We start from the raw sequence: 26237 nt of genomic DNA, 5'->3' as shown, positions 1-26237 counted from the left end.
GAACCTTTGTTGCATTCTCAAAGTTTTTCTTAACAATCAACTCATTCCTATAATCAGAAAAACGAAGTCTATTTTAAAATATTGTAGATGTAGCTGAGTCACTTGGTAATGTGACAACACCACACCGTTCAGTAAATGTCAGATCATGACCCCAAGTCAAAATAGTTTATTTCCTTGTGGTCTGAGAGAAGGCTCAGAAAGGACAATGAAAATATGAAAAGACTAGAAACGAGCTCTGAGAACAAGGCTAACAAGAAAGAGAAAGCAGAACAGCAGTCCCTCCCCTGCTTCCGTGAGCGGACGGAAGATCGATGAGAAACGTTTTGCTGACATATGACAGATCGTAGCTGATGAGAAGCAAAGAAGAGCCTGAAAGAGGACACAAAGAACAACGAGGCATCCTGTTGGCTGCGAATTTTATCAATACAGCCAACAGCCACCTCCTCTTTCCTGCTGAGGCTCGAGTGGGAACTGGGGCTCAGTAGCGAACACAGGGACCTTGTTCCTGTCTATGAGGAGTCTGCATCAAGCAGACAAGTCAGACATGGAACAAAACAACAGCATAAATACCATTTAAATTATGACCAGGATGAGTGTCATAAAGGAGAAGTGTGGGGTACAATGAGAGCATATAAATAGTTGAGCCCAAACCTGAAGGATGAGCAGAAGTGAAAGAAGGAGAAGGGCTAGAAAGAAGGATGACCACAGGCCTGGGGTGGGAGGGTTGAGGCCACCTTGAGGACAAGGAAGGTCAGAATGGCTGGAGGAGAGAATATAAGAGGGAGCTTTGTATGGGAGAGACCAGCAGATGGGGCCCATGATGAGGATTTTGAACTTTATTTAAACTGCAATGTCAACTAATAGAAAAATTACTGTGAGCAGGTGGGATGTTCAGGGAAGGAAGAGGAAGCCATTCTTCTGGCTTGAGCAACTAGGAAAATGGTGCTCAACTTACTATGGCTGAAAATATTAAGAGAACCACAATAGGAAAAGCAGATCAGGAATTGGTTTCGGACACGTTGAATTTGAGATACCTGTGACACATGGACTTGTAGCAGTCAGGTCAGCAGGTAGGTGCATAATGGTGGAGGCAGAAGGAAGGACTGGTTTGGAGACATAAATCTGGGAGTCACTCATACTCGTGCAGTAATTAAAGCCAAGGGAGTAGATGAGACAATTAGGGGAGAACTCTGGAGGGAGAAAAGCAGAGAGGTGAGATTGAACCTTAAGAGACCCGTACATGCACAGGTGTGTAGAAAAGAAGGAGCTCACACGAGAGACTAAAATGAAGCTGACACAGTTAGAACCAGGAAGATGTGGTGTCCTCGCAGCCACAGGAAAGAATGGCTGAAGGACGCGGGATGAATTGTGCCAACAGTTGAGAGAACAACACGTAAGACCCAGGAGGCTGAAAAATTGTCATTGAATGTACAACTAAGAGGGGTTTGGGTACTGAAGTGGGGACAGAAACCAGACAGGATTAGGTTCAGAGTAAAAGAGAAGTGAGGGATGGAGACAACTTTCAAAGAAGTTTGGCTATGACAGACAAGAGAGAGAAAGGGTGGTGGCTGGAAACAGACAAGGATTGAGTCCAGGTTGAGTGTTACAGAAGACAGGAAAGACTCCAACCTTTCTCAAGGCCAATGGGAAGGACGCTTCAGAGAGGAAAGGATGACACAGTAGATAATTATAGGAGTAAAGAAGATACAAGAGAAGGAGGGAAGAATCAACCCATGTGTTGCATTTGCTAGTGCCATGATGAAGACCAATTAGCTGGAGGGGTGACTAGCTTTTCAGGGACAAAGATTTTAAGCATGGAACAGAAATTAAGTCCTTTATAATTACTTACAAAGATCTGATGATTAAAGGAAAATATGTCTCCCTGCTTAAAGATCCCAATTGTGAAGCAGAATTTATTTAAACTTTAAGTGCCCTAACCACTTGTCTTTCTTCATTTGCTCTTGTTTAAGCATTATGAATTAAAGATATTTTATATTCCCTTAGGCTATTTTTAATAAAAATTATAGGATAAAACATATTAGACTCAAGAATTAAAATAAAACTAGATTGCAAAGAATTCTCAAGAAACATAGCTAGGTCCAGAATAGTCTACTCACTTCTGGCCTAATATAAGCCAACATTACTGGAGCGACTATTACAAATTCATTTCAGATGTCTTTATCAGCTATTATATTGTGTGTTTTCCAAAGGGCTTCAAGATCTGTTAGTGTTCTGAAATAGGTCTCTTAATTCCCCAGTCTTTGAAGTATTCTCAAAGAAGCCGACAAGACAAGACCTGACAGCACCCTCCCACAGCCAGCCCGCATGCTTAAATACTTCTTCAACCACCTTTGACCCTGCCTGGTACTGCTGACAATCAAAGCAATTCCCAGAGGCAGAGCAATGGAAATAAGTATCTCCTTTCTAAACAAACACTGAGAGAAAGCTGACTTAACATATTACACAGAGCAACTTTCACAAAGGTGGCTAGATACACGACTTCAGCTGAGACACCCCATGTCCATAATAATGAGAGAATCGTGCATTTCTAAAAGTAGGCACACAGACACACACACAAAAGCACTTTCAAAGAGTACTCAAATAAGGGTCATAGTCAGATATATATTAGTTGGGGCTAGATGAAGATAATCGTTCTGGCTAAGATGGTGACATAGATAGATACACTTTGCCTCCTCACACAACCAAAAAGACAATAACAAAGTTAAAAACAAAACATAACTAGAACTGCCAGAAAATTGAAATGTATGAAAGTCCAACAACCAAGGAGTTAAAGAAGAAACATTTATCCAGATCGGTAGGAAGGGCAGAGAAGACACACAGCAAGGTGGCAGCTGGAGGACCAGGTGGGTGAGGAGGTGACTGGCAGACCCAGCGTTTCCACATTTGCATGCAGATAAACCAGGAGGAACTGCTAGGGAGTGAGACAGACCATGCAACCCAGGGTTCTAGTGTGGGAAAAGAAAGCCTTAACTACCTCTGGTTATAAACACCTGTGGGGGTTGCAGTGGCGGGAGAAATCCCAGCCTCACAGGAGAGTTCACTGGAGAGAACCACAGGGCCCCAGAACCTACACAAACCCACCCACCCAGGAATCAGCACCAAAAGGGCCCAATTTGCTTGTGGGTAGTGGGGGAAGTGACTGAAACAGCCGAGAGCCAAACAAGCAGCATTGTTCCCTCTCGGACTCCACCCCCACATACTGTGTCACAATGCAGCAACCTGGGTTGCCCTACCCTGGGGAATACCTAAGGCTCCAACCCTCCCAATGCAACAGGCATGCGGAGACAAAAAATATGGCCCAAATGAAAGAACAGATCAAAGCTCCAAAAATAGAACTAAGCGATGAACAGATAGCCAACCTATCAGACGCACATTTCAAAACACTGGTAATCTGGATGCTCACAGAAATGGTTGAGTATGGTCACAAAATGGAGGAAAAAGTGAAAGCTATGCAAAGTGAAATAAAGAAAAATATAGAGGGAACCAACAGTAAAGGGAAGGAAACCAGGACTCAAATCAACAATTTGGAACAAAAGGAAGAGATAAACATTCACCCAGAACAGAATGAAGAAACAAGAATTCAAAAAAATGAGAAGAGGCTGAGAAACCTCTGGGACAACTTTAAATGTTCCAACATCCAAATAATAGGGGTGCTAGAAGGGAAAGAGGAAAAGCAAGAAACTGAAAACTTATTTGAAAAAATAATTAAAGAAAACTTCCCTAATTTGGCAAAGGAAATAGACATGTAAGTCCAGGAAGCACAGAGAGTCCCAAACAAGATGAATGCAAAGAGGAACACACCAAAAATTCATAATTAAGTTACCCAAGATTAAAGATAATGAGAGAACCTTAAAAGCAGCAAGAGAAAAGGAGACAGTTACCTACAAAGGAGTGCCCATAAGACTATCAGCTAATTTCTCAAAACAAACCTTGCAGGTAAGAAGGGACTGGAAAAAAATATTCAAAGTCATGAAAGACAAGGACCTATATCCAAAATTACTCTACCCAGGAAACAATGGAAGGGCAGATAAAGTGCTTCCTGGATACGGTCAAGTTAAAGCAGTTCATCATCGCCAAATCCTTATTATATGAAATGTTAAAGGGATTTATCTAAGAAAAAGAAGATGATCAAAAACTATGAACAGTAAAATGGCAACAAACTCACAACTATCAACAACTGAACCAAATAACAAAAACAAAAACAAAAACAAACTAAGCCAACAACTAGAACAGGAACAGAATCACAGAAATGGAGGTAAGGGGGGTGGAGGGGAGAGAATGGTGGAAAAAGTACAGGGATTAAGTAACATAATTGGTAGGTACAAAATAGACAGGGGGAGGTTAAGAATAGTATAGGAAATGGAGAAGCCAAAGAACTCATATGTATAAGCCATGTACGTGAACTAAGGGGGTGGGGAAGGCAGGAATGCTGGTGGGGGAGTGCAGGGCAGAGGGGAATAAAGGGGAGAAAAAAATGGAACAACTGTAATAGTATAATCAATTAAGAAAAAAAGACTGGAGGAAAAAAAAAGAAGACAGTCATGTATACACAAGAGCTAAGCTGTTTCTGAATATCAACCTTGAACTCTGAGTATACCACTTTCCAAAGGAAAATGCTTACACAAATAGCAAAGGCTTTACCTGACCAGTCAAGCAAAGGTTTTACCTAGCAAAGTCAAGAGTATTACACCAGAAGCCATTGTTACCCTGTACATAGAAATTCATTTCTTTTTCCTTCTGTGTGAATGCAGCAGCCTCTCTAGTACTTTTCTCCTTATTCTCGTCATATGAACAAATCTACTCTCCTTTCTACAGAGTTCATTCTAAGCCACTTGGTCTAGGGCCACGCCAGGTCCTTGAGATGTCCCTGCTAAGCTAACTTTTGACCCTCATGACATATTGCATGCACAAAACAGCTGTTTCCCTCTTTCTGAAAATGAAATCAAGCCTGCTTTCAATCCAACAGTCAGAAACTATCTCTTCATAAAGAGTCAAACGCCTTTTCCACACTCAGGATTAGTAAAGGCACCAGGAGTGGGTGTGTCTCTGTTACAGGGATGGCCAAATGGGCAGGCAAGACGAACTGTACCCACCTCTTTAGCTCTGCGATGAGCAGCACAGTGCAAGGAACCCCCAGCATCATCAGAGAGATGTTGTTGATGGCGGGCTTGACAAACGCCAGGCATGTTGTAACTGCAGATAGGACGCAGACCACTGCCTTGAACCTGCCCCTGAATTGGTGAAAGCAAACCAAAGCTATTAGCAAAGGAAGTCTTGTTTGTCAAGTGTGGACCAGCTGCAGGCACTTTTCAAAAAGAAATTGCGCAGTAAGTACCCAGAGTCTAAAAGCCACTCATACTCACTGGCTCAATAAGTCCACTTCAAGGAATTTGTCTTTAGGAAATAATCAGAAATTGTCTAAGTATTTAGCCATGAGAACAATAAAATTAGAATCAACTTTAGTCCCTAAGGGTGAGATGTGGATACCTGTTTTTTAGTGTCATTTTTCCATATTCTTTTCACGTGTTTTACCCCAGGATTTGGCAAACACCCTCTCACAAGGGTCAGGTAGTGAAAATCTTGAGTTTTGCAGGTCATAGGTCTCTGCCACAGTTACTAAACTCTGCCACTGTAGACAGTAAGTAAGTGATTGGGCATGGCTGTGCACCAATAAAACTTGATCTGCAAGGACAGATAGTGGACCAGGTTGGCCAACAGAACACAGTTTATCAACCCGTGTTCTGCAAGCTTCCTAGTTTAAAAGGAAAAACGTCCTGTTTTTAGCATGCAAAAGTAAGTCCTCAAACATTCCGATAGTGTCTATATTTACTGACAACCCACAGGCTAGTATGCATTGGAATTTTGTGTTGACAAGTTTTTGCACGACAAGTTTTAGAAAAATAACTGATACTGTGCTTCCACTCTTCAGAGTAAAGGCGCTTTCAGAAAGAGCCAGAAACAGCGACGTGATCCTGAACATGCTCTGTCTTCTCTCCCTGGGACTCTGTTTCCTTATCTATAAAATGGAAAGGCTGAACTAGATTATCTCTAAGGCCTCATCTATGACTGAAATTTAAGAGCTTGTGATTTTCCCAAAGTTTCTGTTATGAGCCCAATTTACTTTGGCCAAGAGCCCTGGAACAGGTCATAGTTAGGAAACTAATTTGAATGACATTCCATTATTTAAAAAAAAAAAAACCCAAAGTGCATTGAAACCTTAAAAACACAAATTTATCTCTTAGAGGAAAATAATTTATAATCAAGGCACAGGAAATCATTGATCAAGCTGCCAACTTTCTGAGTGGAATGAGCAGGAATTGTAGCCCTGAACTTGGACCAGAGGGAAAAAAATATATATGGGAAAGGGTCCAGGCAGCAAATCCCCAGGAGAACCGTGTTTTCCTCCTGGCCTTGGCCAGCATCCTTCAGCTACCGGATAAAAGGCCGCCTGCTCACCCACCCCCAACATGCACGTAACCCGTAGAGACCCACAATACTCTCTCACTGGGTTTAAGGTTCTGTGACACATGCCAAGGCTTTTGGCCTTTTTAGATGGGATAAACACATAATCAAAAACTTCCAAATTGTATCCCCTGCGTATATCACCTCCTCCCAATTAGTAGCTGTGGGATCTTTGGCAAGTCACTGAACTCTCCCCAAGCTTCAGGTGTCCTGTATGGAAATTACAACACCTGCCTTGTGGTGTTCTTGCAAGCATTAGAGCACTTCATACAGTGATTGGTATATGGTGTGTGCTAATAAAGTCCACTACTACTATTATCATTACCGTAATTTGAGAATAAATGCTATTTAAACTATTATTATTGTTAATAATAGCACACTCTCGGGGAAAATCTGACTGAGCTGGTATTGCAGTCACCAAAGATTCTATATAGTATTGCCAAAGAGTTCAAAGGCAGCTTGACAAAACATGCTTTCTTTAAGGAGAACGTGGGCAGACACCTCCCACCTCAGTCCCGTGGGTGTGGAGGAATGTGCTCTGGAAAGGCAGCTTAGCCAAAGAGGACGTCCTGTGCATGTACGATTTTGCAACCTGCAGAAGCCAGCAGAGATCACATGGCCGGCCCAGCCAACCCCAGCATCACCCAAGACCCTGGGTACGTAAGAGCTAGAAATATCTAAGAGCCAGGGCCCCTGTGGATGCTTTCTAAGCAGTGATGATAGGCAGCCCCTACTGCAGGCTCTGGTCCTGTGTTCAACTTTCCAGCTCATAGGGATTTAAACTGGAACACAAGGTCAGGGAACTCTTAGCACCCCTTCCTTCTGTATTCCCCAAACCAAAATCTAGCAACCCAATACCATTAGCATCATATTATTATAACATAGCTGTTATCATTATCATCAGTTACCCTTTAAAGCAGTGGCTTTCAACTCTGTCAGACCCTGTGCCCATTTTTTAAATCAAGTACTTGGTAATGTCCCTCTTGCTCTTCTGAAGTAAAATGCAATTTATGGATAATAAAACCTCCCATCATCGTGACCACCATAAACTCAGATGTCCCTTAAGAGACAGAAATGTCCCTGGTTAAGACCCAATACTTTAAATTGCCCTATAGGGTTAAAACATAACCTATTTAGAACAAGCCCCTGATTGTCACAGGACTATAGCATTTGACCCTGGAAGGCCCACCCCTGTCATTTTACAAGTAAGGAGCTGACGAGGCCCAGAGAGTCTAGGATGGTGACCCTGAATCACCATGTCAGTGTAAGAGCCGGACAAGCAGAGCTCAGCCTGCAACCTGGCCCTCAGGAGTCAAAAAATGAACTGGATGATAAAATAGGTCTGTCCCTAGAATTTGTAAAAACAAAATCTTAAAAATCCCAGCAGGATAAATTACTTAAGAAATGGATACAGTTAGCCCTGGCAGGTGTGGCACTGGCCTGTGAACCAAAGGGTTGCCAGTTCAATTCCCAGTCAGGACACATGCCTGAGTTGCAGGCCAGGTCCCCAGTAGGGGGCGCTCAAGAGGCAACCACACATTGATGTTTCTTTCCCTCTCCTTCCTCCCTTCCTCTCTCTAACAATAAATAAATAAAATCTTTTAAAAAAGAGAAATGGATACAATTAGCCTATAATACTTCTTTGTTTTTGGTTTTTTCTCAAAACAAAAATGTCTAAAAATTATTAATGACCATGAATAGTGAAGTGTGTGTCCTGACAATTCTTAAAACAGTCTAGGCAAGATGAAACAAAGCTCTTCTTTTTAGAAATCCACTAATTATTCCTATTAACATAATGAACTTTTTCACCTGCTGTTCTAGACACCCTTATCTTCAAAACACTTGTCCAAATTAGCCATTCATAATAACTGCTTTAGTGAGTCCTTACTCTGGATGAGACACTATACTATAGACTTTATAAGATTATAGCATATATTTCTAACCCCATGAAGTAGATACTTTTATTATCTTCACTTCACAGATGAGCAAAATGAATATCAAACTTAAAAAAAAAAAAGCAGATTTTTATTCAAATTCATATTTGCCTGATCCAAAGTCACTTAGAATCCATACTCTCTTCTCCATAAATCTCACACTGGAACTACTCTTACTATGCTTTTAGAAGTATTCCAGCAAAATCTAGATTACAAACAAATTTTTAAAAAGGAGGGATAAATTTTAGCTATCTGATAAATTCAGACAGCTAAATCACACAACCCCTAATCTACAGAAATCTTGGTTTTGATCTGAAATCTTCGGTCTGGCCTGCCACTTCCACTGTAGAGCTGCCCCCTGGCGTGGGCGGTGAAGCCCACGCAGAAGGCTTTGGTCTTCCTGCCCTCCCCAACACTGGAAAGTTGAAGACAAACAGAACCGATATTCTTATTTAGAATGAGCCACTTTTCTGTAACGTGTGCCTTTTCTTTCTTTGCTGTTTAAAATTGTCAATGCCCGTTCTCTCCTTCAATTTTTATGTATACCTCAGAAATGCCAGGCAGAAATCTCTACATCCCATGGGTAGTCATGAAAGCTCATTTTGATCAAGCACTCACCTTGTTCTTAGTACTGTAAGAAATGCTCTGCAGAGTCATCTCACAAAAGCCCTATTACTTAGCTAATTTTACAGATGAAGAAATAGAAAGTTGAAGAATCGAGACAGATGATACGGTTTATAAGCAGGGAAGTTATGATTCAAACTTAGGTTTTCTTCAAAGCCAGGCATATATACATATAAGGTGGTCAGAGCCTCCAAAGGTCTCTGCTCAAAGCTGAAGACAGGAGTCACATCTTCTGCAGAGAAATGGTGCTGGAGATGGAAAAGTCCCAAGGGGTCACAGACCTCCCTGCCTCATAATGTGTTTCCATTATTAAAGTTAGTAAGCTTGAATTACTACAGCCACTGCCCCATTTTCTTCTCTCCTGCTCATAACAATGTTTCCTCACTCCCACTGTCAAGAAACAAGAAAAGAAAAAGGTTCTCTATTAGTAATACATTAAAAATGCCACTTGGAATTGCAACCCAGGCTTCCAGAGTACCGCAAAGAAATAAACAAAGCCCTTATTCCATTTCTTCAACTTCTTGCTCAGATCCCAGGACTTGAAAGATAAGATCTAAGAACAAAGTGGTTCCTCTACTTTCAACCTAACACACACCTCCAGGCTCTGGTAGAGGATGGGGGTAACTGGTGGGCACCTTCTGAAACAATAGGAAAAGCCAAAAGGAAATGGTGTGTTTACCAGGCAGAGTCAAAAAAGTCCCTGCCTGTAAAGTCACCTCATGACCTTGCCTAGTGCCATCCTCCTCCATCCCTAACCTCATCCCCTTCCCCACCTCCCAAGGCTTTCTGGTCATCCTCAGTCATTCTCTTGAAGCTAACAAGGAAACAAGACAAGACTAGAAACGGGAGACCGCCTGAACAGCCTGCTGCATTTTAAAGTACGCTTCCTGCACCGAGCAGGCAGCCTCGGCAAGAAGGAGACTGTATTTCATCTATGACCAGGAACACCTCCTTTTTACTTATACTTGTAAACAGCTAGTTCTTTCTCTCTGTCACTTTTTAAAATGTTTATTTATTGATTTTTAGAGAGAGAAAGAAGAAGAAGGTGAGAGAGAGAAAAAAAGAAACACCAATTTGTTGTTCCACTTATTTATGCATTCGTTGGTTGATTCCTGTATGTGTCCTGACCAGGGATCAAACTCACTACCTTAGCATATCGGGAAGATGCTCTAACCAACTGATCTACCTGGCCAGGGCCTTTCTCTCATTTTTTGAAGAGTAAACTTCTTGAGGATACTTCTTTCTGCTCAAAAATACTGAGAGATAACACTATTCAAGTCCTGCTACCTGGGATGAAGATTTTACAGCTAATCCATTTAAAGTATTTTTTCTCCTTGCCTCATTTAAAAATACGTTTCATACTAAAAATGAACATATGCTCTTGTAAAAAAAAAAAAAAAGGAAGCAGTACAGATTAAAGGTAAAAATGAAAGTTCTCTCTCCACCCCAGTTCCTAAGAATGGAAGTAGTTGCTGTCCTCATCTTCCCAGGAGTTTTTGTGCACATACAAAGACATATACTCAAAAAGAGGTTCTCACATTCATTTTAAAATTAGAATATTACACCCACGGTTATAAAATGTGCTTTTGGAGCTGGCACATTTCATGGGCGCTCCTCCATCTCAGTCCATAGACAACAGACTTCATCTTTAAGAGCTACATAGCTCCTGTTCCTGTTCCAACTTGCTTGATTTAATCTGTATCTTTAGACTATTTATCCACATATATCTTGACAAGTCATAGTGTCCTGCAGAGAGACATGTGAGTAATATGTTCTGGGAACATTCTTACCTTTATAAGACTGACTCTCTTCTGTTCCTTCAGAGATTAACAACCTTATACAGCTCCTCAGGAAAGCATTCCCTGACCAAACTCCAAATATCACCCAAGTTACTACAACCCCTTAACCACCTTCATTTTTCCTCATAACACTTGTCGCTCCCTAATATTATTTATGTGTGTGTTTATTGATTCACAGTCTCCCAGTCTCAGTGTAAGTTCATCAAGGACAGAGATTCTGTTGTTTAATTTACTGCCATATTCCAGTGTCCAGAAGACTAGAGAAATCATAGTAAATAGTAAGTGTTCAAAATTTATTAACTGGATGAATAATCATGTAAGCAAAACTAACACAATGAATATTAAAATGCATCTCTGCCTGAAATTCTGGGTTTCCAATTTGGAGATATGCACATGTATATGTGTGTGTGCACACCCGTAGCTCTTATCAGAAGCAAAAACAGTGCCATTTGACAACTTCTGTATCTATGGCTCTAAGACCAATTCTGCCCTGGCTGGTGTGGTTCAGTGGATCGAGTGCTGGCCTGCACACCAAAGGGTCACTTATTTGATTCCCAGTCAGGGCACATGCCTGGGTTGCAGACTAGGTCCCCAGTAGGGGGCGTGGAAGAGGCAACCACACATTGATGTTTCTCTCTTTCCCTTCCCCTCTCTCTAAAAATAAATAAATAAAATCTTAAAAAAAAAAAAAGAACCAATTCCTTTGTGGATACTGCTGTAAATTTATAAAATAGTGGAGTAGATTGGACCAAAGGAAATGTTCTAACAGAAAACCAAAGGTCTTTGAGCTAATATTCAGTAATCCTCCACTGAAAAATCTTTCCATTTTTTCTCATATTGAATAAGGGAGACATTTGACTTTTTCTCCCTAATGTTGCAAGAATTCTTTTCCAAGCATATTAGAATCCCCCCTTTTATGTGTCAGTTTACTTACACTATCAGACTCTAAACAATCAGTGGATATTCAACAGGTGTATGATTAGCTATCACTAGGCTGGGCTTCATTGTCTGCTATTTTTCTTGATATGTACATTCTGTTGGGTATTGCACCTAGCAGTAAATGCAAAAATGTTTAGCCAAGCTTACCTATCATTCCGAAAGATTTTTGGTAGATACCTTCTAGGGAACCACATGGCCAGAGCACACATCAAAACCCAAAGGATGGCAAGTTCATCAAGCATCTGACCCAGGAAACTCAGAGTCGCATGGAAGTAGACGGATCCGATTCCTAGAATCAATTACAACCAATAAAAAGGTCACCAAAGAACAGACTCACAAATTCAGTACATTGCTTACAGATAGCCCTTTCACCAACCACTATCACAATCACCAGATCACTCTCTCTGTTTGAAAAAAGAAACTGAAGGAAGAAACTCACACCACCTGGGCATGCAGACTTCAAGTGTAAGATTTTATTTATTTATTTTTAGAGAGAGGGTAAGGGAGGAAGAAAGAGAGAGAGAGAAACATCGATTATTTGCCCCTTGCATGCCCCCAATTGAGGATCTGGCCCACAACCCAGGCTTGTGCCCTGACCAGGAATAGAACCAGCAACACTTTAGTTTACAGAGGAACACCTCACTCACTAAGGCACACGAGTTAGGGCCAGAATTCAAGTCTAGAAAGATAATTTCAAGCAGGGCCTATATATCAGCACATCAGAACTTTAATGTTTCACCGCGAAACACATTCTGTCTTTGTCCACTAGCCTTCGTGAGAACAGGCAGTAAATACAGGTTAAACATTCTCTCACTCTTCTGTGAGAGACTACGGACTTCCCATCAAGATGGAGGTGTAGGTAGACACACTTTACTTCATTGTGCAATCACAGAGAGAATTACTACTATTTCTCAAAACAAGTAACAACCAGAACCATCAGAAAATCAAGCTGTATGGAAGTCTCATAACCAACCAGGATTTAAAGAAGCCACATTCATCCAGATGGGTGCCTTTTACAGGGAGTCAAAGCAGCTCTACCTAATACACGGAAACAAACACAGGAAGGCTCCCGAATTGAGGAGGCAAAGAAATATGTCCCAGATGAAAGAACAGAATAAAACCCCAGAAAATGAACTAAATGAAAAGGAGATAATCAATCTATCAGGTGCAGAGTTCAAAACACTGCTGATCAGGATGCTCAAAGAACTCACTGAGTATGGCAAAAACGTAAGGGAAGAAATGAAGGTTACACTAAATGAAATAAAGAAATATCTACATAGAACCAACAGTGGAGAGGAGGAAGCCAAGAATGAAACCAATGATTTGGAACACAAGGAAGGAAAAAGCATTCAATCAGAACAGCAAGAAGGAAAAAAGAATTTTAAAAAATGAGGAGAGGCTTAGGAACCTCTGGGACAACCATAAAGGTACCAACATATAATCTTAGGGGTGCCAGAAGGAGAAGAGGAAGAACAAGAAATTGAAAACTTATTTGAAAAAACAATGAAAGAAAAGTTCCCTAATTTGGCGAAGAAGATAGACATATAAGCCCAGGAAGCACAGAGAGTCCCAAACAAGTTGGACCCAAAGAGGAACACACCAAAAAATTCATAATTAAAATGCCAAAAGTTAAAGGTAAAGAGAGAATCTTAAAAGCAGCAAGAGAAAGGCAGAGAGTTACCTACAAAGGAGTTCCCATAAGACTATCAACTGATTTCTCAAAAGAAATTTGGCTCATAAGAAGGGACTGGAGAATATTCAAAGTGATGAAAAGCAAGGGCCTACATCTAAGATTACTCTATCTAGCAAAGATATCATTTAGAATGGAATGGCAGATAAAGTGCTTCCCAGATAAGGTAAAGCTAAAGGAGTTCATCACCACCAAGCCATTATTACATGAAATGTTAAAGGGACTTACTTAAGAAAAAGAGAATATCAAAACTATGATTATTAAAATGACAACCAACTCACAACTATCAACAATTGAATCTAAAAAAACAAACTAAGCAAAAAACCAGAACAGAAACAGAATCATAGATAACGAGATCACATGGAGGGTTATCAGCTGAGAGGGGGAAGGGGGAGAAGGGGGAAAAAGTGCAGGGATTAAGAAGCATAATTGGCAGGTACAAAATAGACAAGGGGATGTTAAAAATAGTGTAGGAAATGGGGAAGCCAAAGAACTTATATGCATGACCCATGGACATGAACTAAGGGGGGGCGGGTATTGCTGGAGGGAAAAGAGATACTGGGTGGAGGGGGCAAAGGGGGAAAAATTGGGACACTATAATAGCATAATCAGAACACATGAAGGCTAGACAAATAAGGAGACAAAGTAACGTGGCCCAAATGAAAGAACAGATCAAAAGAATTAAACAAAATGGAAATAAGCAATCTATCAGATGCAGAGTTCAAAACACTGGTTATAAGGATGCGCAAGGAACCTACTGAGGACCTCAACAACATAAAAAAGACCTAATAAAAAATGAAGGATACACTAACTGCAAAAAAAATGATTTACAGAGAAACAACAGTACAATGGACGACACGAAGAATCAGATCAATGTTTTGGAACAGAAAGAAGCAAAAAACAACTAATCAGAACAATAAGAAGAAAAAAAACAAGGACAGTGTAAGCAGCCTCTGGGACAACTTTAAGTGTTCCAACATCGCATCACAGGGGTGCCAGAAGGACAACAGAAAGAGCAAGAAATTGGAAATGTATTTGAAAAAATAAGAAAGAAAACTTCCCTAATTTCGTGAAGGAAAGAGACTTGCAAGTCCAGGAAGCGCAGAGCCCCAAACAAGATGGATGAAAAGAGGCCCACTCCAAGACACATCATAATTAAAATGCCAAAGGTTAGAAGTAAAGAGAGAATCTTGAAAAAAAAATAAAATAATTTTAAAAAATTTAAAAAATAGCATATCAATAAAATATATTTTTTAAAAGAGAAAATGGAAATTACACAAGTATTTCCCAGAACAATGAAGGCAATAAAGGATCAGACAACTAGAATTTATGTGTGTGTGTGTGTGTGTGTGTGTATGTGTATAGTTTTGTTTTGTTTTTTTTTTACCTTTATTCCATTAGAAACCACAGTCTTATCAGAGTTCAACTGTTTCACATAACTTTCTTCAAAAGTTCTCAGAAAATTGTGCTGGCACAACACCAGTAGCAATTATATAAATGAACTCTCTAAAACAATTAAAGCAATAATTACAGCCAACCTGGTTATCAAGTGCATATTCAAAAGAGTCCTTTTGGCATCAAGCAAGCAAAACAAAAGTTCGCTAAGACGTCAGAGTGACTTTGGTTTATAAAACATAATGTTCAAAGGAGACAGGAAGTGTTAGAATTCCATTTCCTCCCGTTCAGTCCATGCTCCCAAATGAATCCACTTACCCACTACAACTAAGAGAGTCCATATTAAGTAGATGCCACTGTTGAAGCATGTTGCATACTGACGAAACAAGCACATGCAGATGGGCGGTAAAACGAAAAACAAGAAGTTGCTGATCTGGAGGGGAAACGTAAAATGAAAAGGTAAGTTAAGTAAAAGGGCAAAAAAACGAAGCAGACTGTTCCAAGTATGTCCTTTGCAAATTATGAATGTGGCCATACATCTTGTTTAAGTTAAGCACTTATACTTTTCTGAACTGCAGATATACAACCAGGAAAACTTAAAACCTCTTTAATAAGCATTTAGACGATTCCTTCCAGCCTCCCTGGTCACAGGAGCAGCTACAAAACCACTGCAATCTGTGAAAGCTGCCCAGGCTCCACTCCCAATTTAAAGAATCAGTGACTCCTAATTCTTTTTCCACACAGATTAACTAAGAAGTATGCTAATTTACTTGCACATACATTTTTAAACATAAGGCCTATACTAAATAATGCTAAAAAGAAAGTTTAATAGCCCTGGCCAGGTGGCTCAGCTGGCTGAAGCATCATCCCCCTACACCTAAAGGTTGCAGGTTCGATTCCCGGTCAGAGCACATACAGGAGGCAACCAACTGATGTCTCTCTCTCTCTCTCTCTCTGTCTCTCTCTGTCTCTCTCTGTCTCTCTCTCTCTCTCTCCTCTCCCCCCTCCCTCTTCCTCTAAAAATTGATAAACATATCCTAAGGTGAGGATTAAAAATAAATTTTAAAAAGAGGTGAGAGGGACTAGACAAGTTTGAGCCTCCAGGATTTTCTGCCAGCAATACTAGCTTTTTCTTCTGGGTTCACAAGAAGGCAGGATTTTTCCTAGTTTCCCCTTGTCACCCTTTGTCCCTTTCTCACCCTATACATACCTGCTTTTAGGGAAAGATCAATTTTTTAGGTACTTCCCAGCTTTAAAATACCATTTTATCTTTCAGACTTTAGTGTGGATTTAAGCCTCTCTGTTATCTCTTCAGAAGTCTCTTTTAAAATATATATATTCTAGCCCTGGCTGGTGTGGTTCAGTGGACTGAGAGCCAACCTGTGAACTGAAAGGTTGCTGGTTCGATTCCCAGTTAGGGCACATGCCTGGGTTGCAGGCCGGGTCCCTTTTTGGGGACATGTGAGAGGGAACCGATTGATGTTTCTCTCACACCCTGATGTTTCCCTCTCTTTCTCCCTTCCTTCCCCTGACTCTAAAAGCAAATAAGTAAAATCTTTAAAAAAAGAAATTAAAAAATATATATATTCTATTTTGATATTATGCAATATCAAAATACTGTCATTTCAACATGTAATCAGTATTTATATATCATTAATGAGATATTTTCCATTCTTTTTGCTCATACCATGGCTTGGGAGCCCAGTGTGAATTCCCCACTGATAACACATCTCCATCGGGACCAGCCATATTTTCACATGCTCAGCCACACTTGGCTGTTGACCACCATACTAAGCAGGGTAAGTCTAGATCCTCACTTCTCACTTTTAAAAGTTATTTTTTATCTTTCTTTAGGGGAGGGGTCATAGCTAGTTCTTTTTTATATCCCCCGACCAAATTTTTGTATTGAGGTAAAATTCTCATAACATAAAATTAACCATTTTAAAGTGTATATAATTCAGGGGCATTTAATACATTCATAATGTGCAACCATCACCTCTAATTCTAAAACATTTTCATCATCCAAAAAGACAACCCTGTACCCATTAAGCAGTTGCTTCCCATTTCCCACACCCCACAGCCTCAGACGAGCACTAATCTTCTTTCTGTCTTTATGAATTTTCCTATTCTTGATATTTCATAGCGGTAGGATCATACAACATGACCTTTTGTGTCTGGCTTCTTTTACTTGGCATAATGTTTTTGAGGCTCAACCATATTATTGCAGGTATCAGTACTTCCTTTTTACAGATGAATAATATTCTGTGGTATGGGCACCATGTTCTGTTTATCCTTTCATGCATTAACAGACTGCTGTAAATAGAGCTGCTATGAACATTCACATACAAGTTTTTAGTGCTTGTTTTCAATTTTGGGGGTATACGGTTGGCATTGCTGGGCCTTATTCAGGCAGGTTAGTGAGAAGATAGAAAAATTCCTTGACAAATGGAATCAGGAAAGTGAGACAAATAGTTGAATGAATGGATGAACAACTAGCAGCCCACTAATGAACCACAAGACCCTATCTTCACTGACCAAAGACATCTAGGAGTAAATGGTTTAAGTTTATCCTCCCCAACCAAAGAGCAGATGGCTTAACTAACCCTAGCTAGGGACAGAGATAACATGACCCAATTAGTGCCAGCCTAACCTGAGAGCAAATGAAGCCAAGAGAATAAGTAACAACAACAATGACAAAAACAATTAGCCAAACAAATTCAAGGTAGAGGTGAAACTGACCAGAAAATGATCACAGACTATACTATATGCTCATTTTGATTCACCAGCATATCAAAGGACACACCTGGAAAGCTGATGAATATTCTATTAAGACCTCCCCTAAAAGACCCACCTGTAGAAAACAGATAAAAACTCTTAAGACGAAGGACCTGTGCCAGTCTTTCCTCAGGTGTACTTTCACTTTCTTTCTCCTAAACTCTAAGGGGTTCCAACGAGACTTGCAAGCAGGGAAACAGTGGGCAGCAGCAGCTTGTCACAGGCTAACCCCCTGATCCCGTCTTCAAGGACACTCCTTTTGACTCTACGACTTTTCTCTGAGCCAGTGCAGTACCTCCTCAGCTCAATCTTGTTCCTGTGATTTTGCTTCCTCTATCCTCAGCCCTTCCTTTATCTCACCATCCCAAGCTTTGATAAAATTACTTACTCTCATAATCACCCAGACTCATGTCTTGAAATCTTTCCTGCACAAAGTCAAGAGCCTGCATATCCCAAACCGTGCCAGGGCAAACCCATCTTGGCCCAGCCCCTTCCCAGTGAAAATATGGTAATTCTATGTTTAACTTACTGAGAAACCACCAAACTGTTTTCAGCAGTGGCCAAACCATTTACATTCATACAAGCAATGTATAAGTGTTCTACTTTTTCCACATCCTTGCCAACACTTATTTTCTGGGGATTGTTTTGTCGAATGAAGGCCATCCTAGAAGGTATGAAGTGGTAGGGATATTCAGCTTTGTAAGTTTCATCTCTAAGTTTGGCATGAAGGGCTCCTCATAAAGGACCACGTACACAAAATGTGCAGCAAGTGAAGACAGTGGCTGAGTCTAAATGAGTAACACCAATGGGCATGGGGTGGGGGGGTAAACACACACACACACACACACAAAGACTAAGGAAAGGCACTTTCAGACATAGGATGGGACAGATGAAGTTGGGAAAGCCAAGGGCAAGGGGGTTTTCAAAAGAAAAGACTGGTCATCCATGTTGGATGGCAGAGACGGGGCTTCAAAGGAACCATGAGGGCAGGTGCCTGAACTGAACTGATGGAGCCAGGCAGGGCAGAAGGGCTTTTCTACACCTGTGAAATCACACTAGTGCACAACTAAACAAAATGCATCAGCTAACTCCAGAACTTAAGACATAGCACAGGTAAGGATTGGCAACATCAGTGGCCAGCGTACGCCTTTGTCAATATTTGGGAATGAAAGATTAGGAGTGAGACCTTTCTTTCCCTCTTTCTTTGTTTCTTCCATTCTTCCTTTTCCTTCTCTTTCTTTCTTTCTTTCTTTCTTTCTTTCTTTCTTTCTTTCTTTCTTTCTTTCTTTCTTTCTTTTTTTTCTTTCTTTCTATTCTTTCTTTCCTGCTTAGGTATTAACCTTTTTTTAATTTATTTTTCAAATACAGTTTACATTCAATATTATTCTGTATTAGTTTCAGGAGTTAGTACAGCAGTTAGATAAGCCTATACTTTACAAAGTATCCCCCTGATAGTTCCAGTGCCCACTTCACCATACATAGTTATTATGTAATGACATCATTTTTGGCAAGGAGAGAAAGATAAGGTAGGAGAGAAATAATATATAAGTCAAGAGGGAGAAGACCGTTCGTTAGGGGCAGGATGGGAGTAGCACTGCTGCCTTTGATCAAAATCCCAGGCTGAAATCCCTAGTGGAGCCACATCATCCTGGAAGACAAGGTACATTTTTGTAGGTGGTGTACTCTGACGGGAATCTTATTCTGCTTCCCCCGTCAGACAGAGCCCTATGAGTTCTGACCCTGGGGGAGAGAATGGGTAAATTGTGTCAGGCATATACACTCTCCAGTCCTGGAAATATAGCCAATGCTCATTTACTAAAAAGCAGATAAGCAGTAGGCTATTGTTCATTGTTAATATCACAGTCCTTTAACTTTTTATGAACTCATTTAAATAATCAGAGATCTTTAAGAATTACAGCGAGAGATCTTAACCATCCCTTGTTTTACAAGGGCTATCGCTAAGGGCCCCAGAAAGGCTCCTAGGCTGGCCAAGGTCAGGGAGGCAATCGCCCAGGGAGCTGGGGCCAGCATCCCGTCCTGCTGCAAGCTCTTTCCACTGCTTCCCCCGATTTGCACCTCCAAGTCACCCAGCCACATTCTGATCGCCTGGGTTTAACTCCTGGTATCAAAAACTTCTGAACTGCATCACACACTGTGCCCATAGGACCTGTTCCATGATTTAAAAATGGCTCTCCTTTTGTTAAACATAGAAGAAAGAAAAGAAGGTAGAGGGGAAGAAGGAAGAGAAAAAATGAAAATGAAATTGTTATACCACAGGAAACATAAAAACTGATCTTTCTCCTTTCATATTCATGAATATGTTCTCCTTGTTAGACAAGGCTAAAATCTCCCTTCTTCTACCATCCTAAAGATAGCCACTGTTCTCAGACTCATAGGTTTCCAGTCATTTTCTTTGCATTTCTTTACATATGTATCACATGCTGTAACATTATCATTCTGCAACTTTTTCTTATTCAACAGCATGTCTTCAAATCTTTTCACCTTAGTTCACTTAGATTTACCTTACTTGGTATAAGTGCTGCAGATGGCAGTTTGTTTCTTTTTTTAGCCATTTCCCAATGGAAGGAAAGCAATTTACAGTCCCACCTACAATGTTAGGAAATATAACACATTTGTTTTTTATCCCAGCGTATCTTTTAAAAAATATTTTATTGATTTATTTTCAGACAGAAGGGAAGGGAGGGAGAAAGAGAGGGAGAGAAGTATCACTGTGTGGTTGCCTCTTGTGGGCCCCCACTGGGGACCTGGCCTGCAACCCAGGCATGTGCTCTGACTGAGAATCTTACCCGCAACTCTTTGGTTCACATGTCGGGGCTTAATCCACTGAGCCACACCAGCCAGGTCTACTCCAGTATATCTCTGTTGCCTCAAGTCCCCTCAATCTCTCTTGCTTCGGCCAAGTGCAGCTAACTCCTGCCAAGCTGTCCCCAAATGGCTCTGTCGATTTATATTACCACTAGCAAGGTACACAAAAATCATTTTTAAATGTATTTACACACATTCACAAAAGCAAGAAGTCATTTATTATACCTGCAGTAAAATTATGATACTTCAAAACATTTTTTTTTTAATGCACATATTAGGAAGTTCAATTTAGAAGCACCGTTTTAACAGATGCTTCCAAATAACATGAAATCACATTATTACTTCTGCACAGCCCACCTATCAACATCTGCTGGTCTCCATCAGGCCTTTTAAAGAAGTCAGTCTCTGAAAAGGAAAAGGCCAAATTAGAGGGAGATGCTCCCCAAGACAAAAAGAGGAAGGAACTCCTAAAGAAATATGGAAAAGCAAATGAGTAGTCATTAAAAGAGGGATTTAATGTCTCCTTATCTACTGAGAAATGAAACTTCCCTTCAAAATGGTGTGGGCCACTAAAGTTGAAGAATAGTTCAGCCAAGGAGTGTTTTTTAAAGCCTATTGTTTGATTACCGTTTGGGAAATTGGATTATTTAATGCCTACAGATCAGATTGTTTTCATTGAAAGGAAACCACAATTCTAAAATGTATTTCCTTAGAAAGCTCCTTATTCTATGAATTCCCACATAACACTTGCACCAAAATAATCTCATGAACACACTGCAATCTCATCCTGATGCATGTGAATGTGCACTTTCCCAGACAGAGGGTAAATACTGACAAAGCAATAGGCTGTAAGTTTTTGTGAACAACAAGTTCATAAACAGATAAGGGTCATTACAGTGGCTAAACATTGTGTCTGCGTATCCTAATTGGATGCACATTCCTAACTATCCATCCCATTGCTCCCCTACTGCCGCTGGGATGACCAACCATCCTGGTTTGCCAGGACATAGAACTTTCAGTTTTCAAATCAGGAAAGTCCAATTTTGTCTTTGACAAACCAGGACAGGTTGGTCACTCTACATAGCAGTATTCTTCAAAATCTCCCCCAACCCCACCTCCCACAGTGCACCAACCCCATGCAGAGTTCTCAGAACACTGGGGTGACTTGTACACACCTCTGTATGGCCCCCACCACCCAGATGACTGTGGATCTTGTCTCTGTGATAGGCACACAGTAGTTGGCCAGTAAATGGATGGATGGATGGGTGATTATGACTTACAGATAATAGGATGTGGTCTTGGACATATAAAGAGAACTCTACTTCCCTTATCCTTATGGTTAGAGGCAAAGCTGATTGGGGGAGGTGATTGATTCTGGGCTGATTTTATTCATGTGTTTTGCTTAAACTGTGCCAAATTATCTTACATAATGGATAGTTAGACCTGCTGCTTTACTATGAGGATTTAATGAGATGTTAATCATCAAGAAATAGTTCTGCCTTCCTCAATACAAGAGCAAGAGGTTTCTCCTGTGACATATAAGTACCCACAGATAACTAGGGCATGGAAACAGAGAAGCAGCTACGGTTTTTGCTAATCTCTTTGGACCTACACAGAACAAAGCTTAGTGACCAACCAGATCTCTCAAACCTTCCAGGGGTATCCAACCTTTTGGCATCCCTGGGCCACATTGGAAGAAGAAGATTGTCTTGGGCCACACATTAAATACACAAACACTAGTGAAAACTGATGAGCAAAACAAAGGTTTTAAAGTAAATTTACGATTTTGTGTTTGGCCACACTCATAGCCACCCTGAGCAGCATGAGGTCTGCAGGCGGTGGGCTGCACACTGCTTTCTGCTTTGCTAAAGCAAGTTCTGCGGCTTACAACTAATCCAGAGAATAAGGTCTGTCAGGCAGACCAGCTGGGCTCATCAGCCACAGACACTGCAGCTAAAGATCAACAGTTTATTTCTAAAGAAGATTCTGGCACTCCCTATGTAACTGCTCCAATGGAACTAGATTAAAAATAAAGACAAAATAAATTCTCCCCTTCATTCGGCACTCTGGGACTTTTCAAGGCAGGCTCAGAGCAGCTATACACTTTTTGGCCAAATAACCAGACCTGACTCTCTGCTGACCTCAGATTCCATAGATAATTACTTTGCAGAGAGTAGGAGAACCTGTCCCCAAGTTCTTATTTCTTCCTTAAATATGGTGAAATCCACTTTCAAATGGAGAACCTGAGTTACCACTGTTGAGAGTACCCAGTCCTGCTCCAGCCGGCCCTCTGTGAGCACCCATTTACACCTAAGAGGATGCACTGAAAAAGGATGCACAGTACAATAAGTGAGGTGTGGCCACCTCCACTAGCTGTATCTACATAGAGCAAAAGACCAGGTTTTCTTGAGGAACTATCTGGTCATATACAAACAGTAGTTCTGTATATAGGGCAGCCATGGATTTGAGCAATAAGAAGAGGAGGGAGAGTGCAGATTTCTGAAATGTGCCCCCCACCACTCGCCCCTGGCCATCCTGGAAATGTGAGCATGCCAGCTCCCTTCTCACGAGCTCAGTTTCTTCATCAATGACTAAGAAGGACCAGGACTAGCTCAGCAGAGATCCCTCCAGGCAACAAGCACCTAACTGAGGCCAACATTCTCACCAGCAAATAGAAGGTGAAAATCCTAAAGATCAACCTGAAATTTACAATGAACCTTAAACCAGGAGTTCCTGTTTCCCCTGTTAGAGCAGTGAAGAGATAAGCCACATAAATGAATGTGCAAAGCCTTAACATTAGGTACCAGAATCCTGAGCCATGGGCACAGCAAAAAGGTATTTCCTTCCCAGCTGCAAGCACACAGGATTCTGCAGTGGGGAAGTTGCCATATCTAGAGACCTAGGCAAGTCCAGAAAACATGCACACCGTCACTGCCAAATTTCCCTTTCACTCTCCAGGCTTAATAAGTGGAGAGCACACAAGCCTGGGGGAGTTGAATTTGTAGCTGGCATTAGACTGGGTACTAAGTAAGGCAAAGAAATAAGAACTAGCAGTAATTAAGGTAACTTGATTCTGGCCAAAGGCAACTCGACCTATTGGTGTATTCGTGGGATGTGGCAAGACAGCAAGGTTGAATGGGCCCTGCTCCTGAGACATGCCGGGGTGTCATCCTCTTTCCTGGGACTCCTAGAGCAGGTATTCAGAGCAAAAGCGCACAACGTGACCCAAGTGCGTCATGACACTGAGATCTTAAGACGGGAGATTGTCGTGGCAGGTTCACCGCCCGCAAATGACCTAAACTGGGAGATGGGCTGACACAGATCACTGGCTCCAGGACGGGTGGAGACCAACCAACACAATAGGGTCATCAGAAATGACAAGAGGAGGAAGCAGAGCCCAGACGAGGGGGGTAGGGACTGGAGAGAAGGACAGATGGAGAACTGGAAGGAGCGCGTAGAGGAGGGGGCGTGAGTCGACTCTGGTCCAGGAGAAAGAATGCCCCAGATACATGCCGAGGGCCACGTTCAGGTTTCAGGCACCGCGGCGCCTGGGGACAGACCCCTCCCGCCAGCCCGCCTGATATCCCCACGCCCGCGACCCGCACCGTGTTGTAGAACTCGGCGATGGCAGGCACGATGGTGTAGTTGTCCTCGCACCAGTCCACCTCCGAGCTGCCAGCCCGCAGCTGGTCCCACCAGTGCGGGGCGCTCATGGCCGCTCTGGAGCATTGGAGCAGCTGCTACCGCAGTCGAGAAGAGGCCAGAGCTGGGGCTCTACGCCCACAACGGCGGCGGCGACAGCGACCGCGGTGGCTTTATGCAGAACGGGACAGCCGCCGGATGTGGCGCCTCTTCACCCAGCCTCCCCGCGCTGTGCTCCGCCTGTCGGACTTCACGGGCTGGCAGACTCCGCCCTCTGTTGCTCCCCCTGTAGGAGCCCTGGGGCCGCGAGGCGGCCACGCCCACCTCAGGGCTGGATGAGCGTGAGAGCGGGGGGGGGGGGGGCGGAGCGGGGGGGGGCGTAGACAGGCGCGACCACCTTCGGAAGCTTCCAGGCATCTTTATTCCCTGCGCGTGTCGAAGGTATCCACAAGGTCCTGCCCACGCCCACCTCGCGGCTCAGACACGCAGGCGCCCCTTCCATCCCACCCCACCCCCAATTATGCAAAGAGCACCGGCGCCCGCCTGGCCAAAATTAAAAGTAAGGAGAACTCAGGAATGGAGTAACCAGACTCCCTATGGAGCCTTGGGAAGTTTGCATCGATTTCCCTGCTCAGCGCGTGTGCACCGGCGCTCACACCTGAGAAGGGCTCTGGGTCCCTCTGAAGCAGGTAAGCACTGGCCTGGTACCGTGGGTTAGGACATGATGCCCGAGGGCTGGAGTAGAGAGAGCACTAATGCAATTTCGAGTATGTTCCTGCCCTCAGTTCCCTGGACTCGCGGTTAGGCTTTAATCTAGTCTTTGATTAGACATGGGGTCAAACGTCAGCCATCCCAACCCTTCTCAAAGAATGTAGTGTGGCCCGTATGACATCTCCAGAACCTCCAAGGTACAAGAGATGATGACATAAATATAGCACTTAGTATGTGCCAGGAGATGTTTGAAGAGCTTCCATGTATCACTCATTGGGTGCTCCAACTGGCGATCCTATGAAGTGGGTTCTATGAGCAATGTCACTCCAGATGGTAAGTGAAAGAGCTAGAAGTCAGTTAGGATGACCTTAGATCTGCGAATAAGTCCTTTACTTTGCAGCTGTAACTGTTCTGAAGTTTACACATCAAAGCTAATTTGGCCTCAGCAATTCCTGCAGAAAGCCAATCTCTCTACCCCAACTCTTTCTCTCTTTCTCACTCTCTCCCTTTTTGGTCTTGGCTCTGGTCCTCCTTCCTTGGGCAGTTTTAGAATTTCAGGTCAGGACAGTGGTAGTGACAGAAGAGACCCTGGTCAGCAGGCCATGGTGGCTGTCACCAGGATCTCCTTGCGCAAGCCTGAATGGTATCCTAAAGATCAGCAGACCCCCGGGGGAGGGGAGGGAGGGCTGCCCTGTCTCTGGCTTGACTGTCAATGGAAACCAGGCTGGTGTTCCAATGCCCTGTGTACCCATTGTCCATCTTCTACAGCAATTTGCATGTCTCCCCAAATCTACATCACTGACAGACAAGCAAGCCCCAACTCCCCTCCTAGTCTCCTGGAAATCCAGCTTTCTGTCCAGAGTGCTAAACACTCTCCTTTCATCTTTGTCCCAGTTTCTGTCTAGTCCTCCTCCTAGACAACCAGTTCCACTAGGTACACTGGTAACTTCTAAGACCAGAATTCCCCAGACCTGCAGGATACCCAGTGTGTCAGAGTACTATGCCAGCTGTCCAACATCAGTTTTCCATGTTGTCAAGATTTTACTCCTTCTAATATTTTAAGTGAAAATATACCCATATTCATTAAGTCTAATGGTGTAAAACACACCATTATTTTATATGCCAGTGGCTTCCAAAGTAAGGTTCCCCTTTCAGGGGACCCGCAGGTCAAAACCCTTTTCCTGTAAACACTGACATTATCTGTCCTTTTTGCTCTCACCTTCTCACCAGTCTACATTGCTTGGAGTTTTCCAGGACTGTGTGTGTCATTATCTTTCTGACAGCAAATGGAATGCGTGCTTGTGTATAATCAGTATTTAAAGTCTCTGTTTAAATATCTAATATCATAAATATTGATAGATAGCACCACATAAACAAAAGTTCTTTATGGTACTCAGTAATTTTTAAGAGTATAAAAGG

General features: G+C 42.1%; 1 protein-coding gene across 3 annotated transcripts in view; it reads right to left on the bottom strand.

Moving 5' to 3' along the window:
* Positions 1-24319, bottom strand: part of ACER2 (alkaline ceramidase 2) — a 32360-nt gene extending 8041 nt beyond the window's left edge. The window contains exons 1-5 of one of the 3 annotated variants that reach the window (XM_054583202.1): positions 24071-24136; positions 20447-20616; positions 15183-15297; positions 11927-12068; positions 5115-5252 (exon numbers count right to left, since the gene is read on the bottom strand). In XM_054583202.1, coding sequence (XP_054439177.1) covers positions 5115-5252; positions 11927-12068; positions 15183-15258 — 356 coding nt within the window. In that variant the 5' untranslated portion in view covers positions 15259-15297; positions 20447-20616; positions 24071-24136. Of the gene's footprint in view, positions 1-5114; positions 5253-11926; positions 12069-15182; positions 15298-18168; positions 18285-20446; positions 20617-24070 lie in introns of those variants that run through there. The other 2 variants (XM_054583201.1, XM_054583203.1) reach the window with 2 other exon arrangements.
* Between the last annotated feature and the right edge of the window lie 1918 nt (positions 24320-26237).

The sequence above is a fragment of the Pteronotus mesoamericanus genome, unplaced genomic scaffold (assembly GCF_021234165.1).
Source record: "Pteronotus mesoamericanus isolate MK-2021 breed Mesoamerican mustached bat unplaced genomic scaffold, CSHL_Meso_final contig_73, whole genome shotgun sequence".
Classification (NCBI taxonomy): Eukaryota; Metazoa; Chordata; class Mammalia; order Chiroptera; family Mormoopidae; genus Pteronotus; species Pteronotus mesoamericanus.
This window is presented reverse-complemented; position numbering and strand designations above follow the sequence as displayed.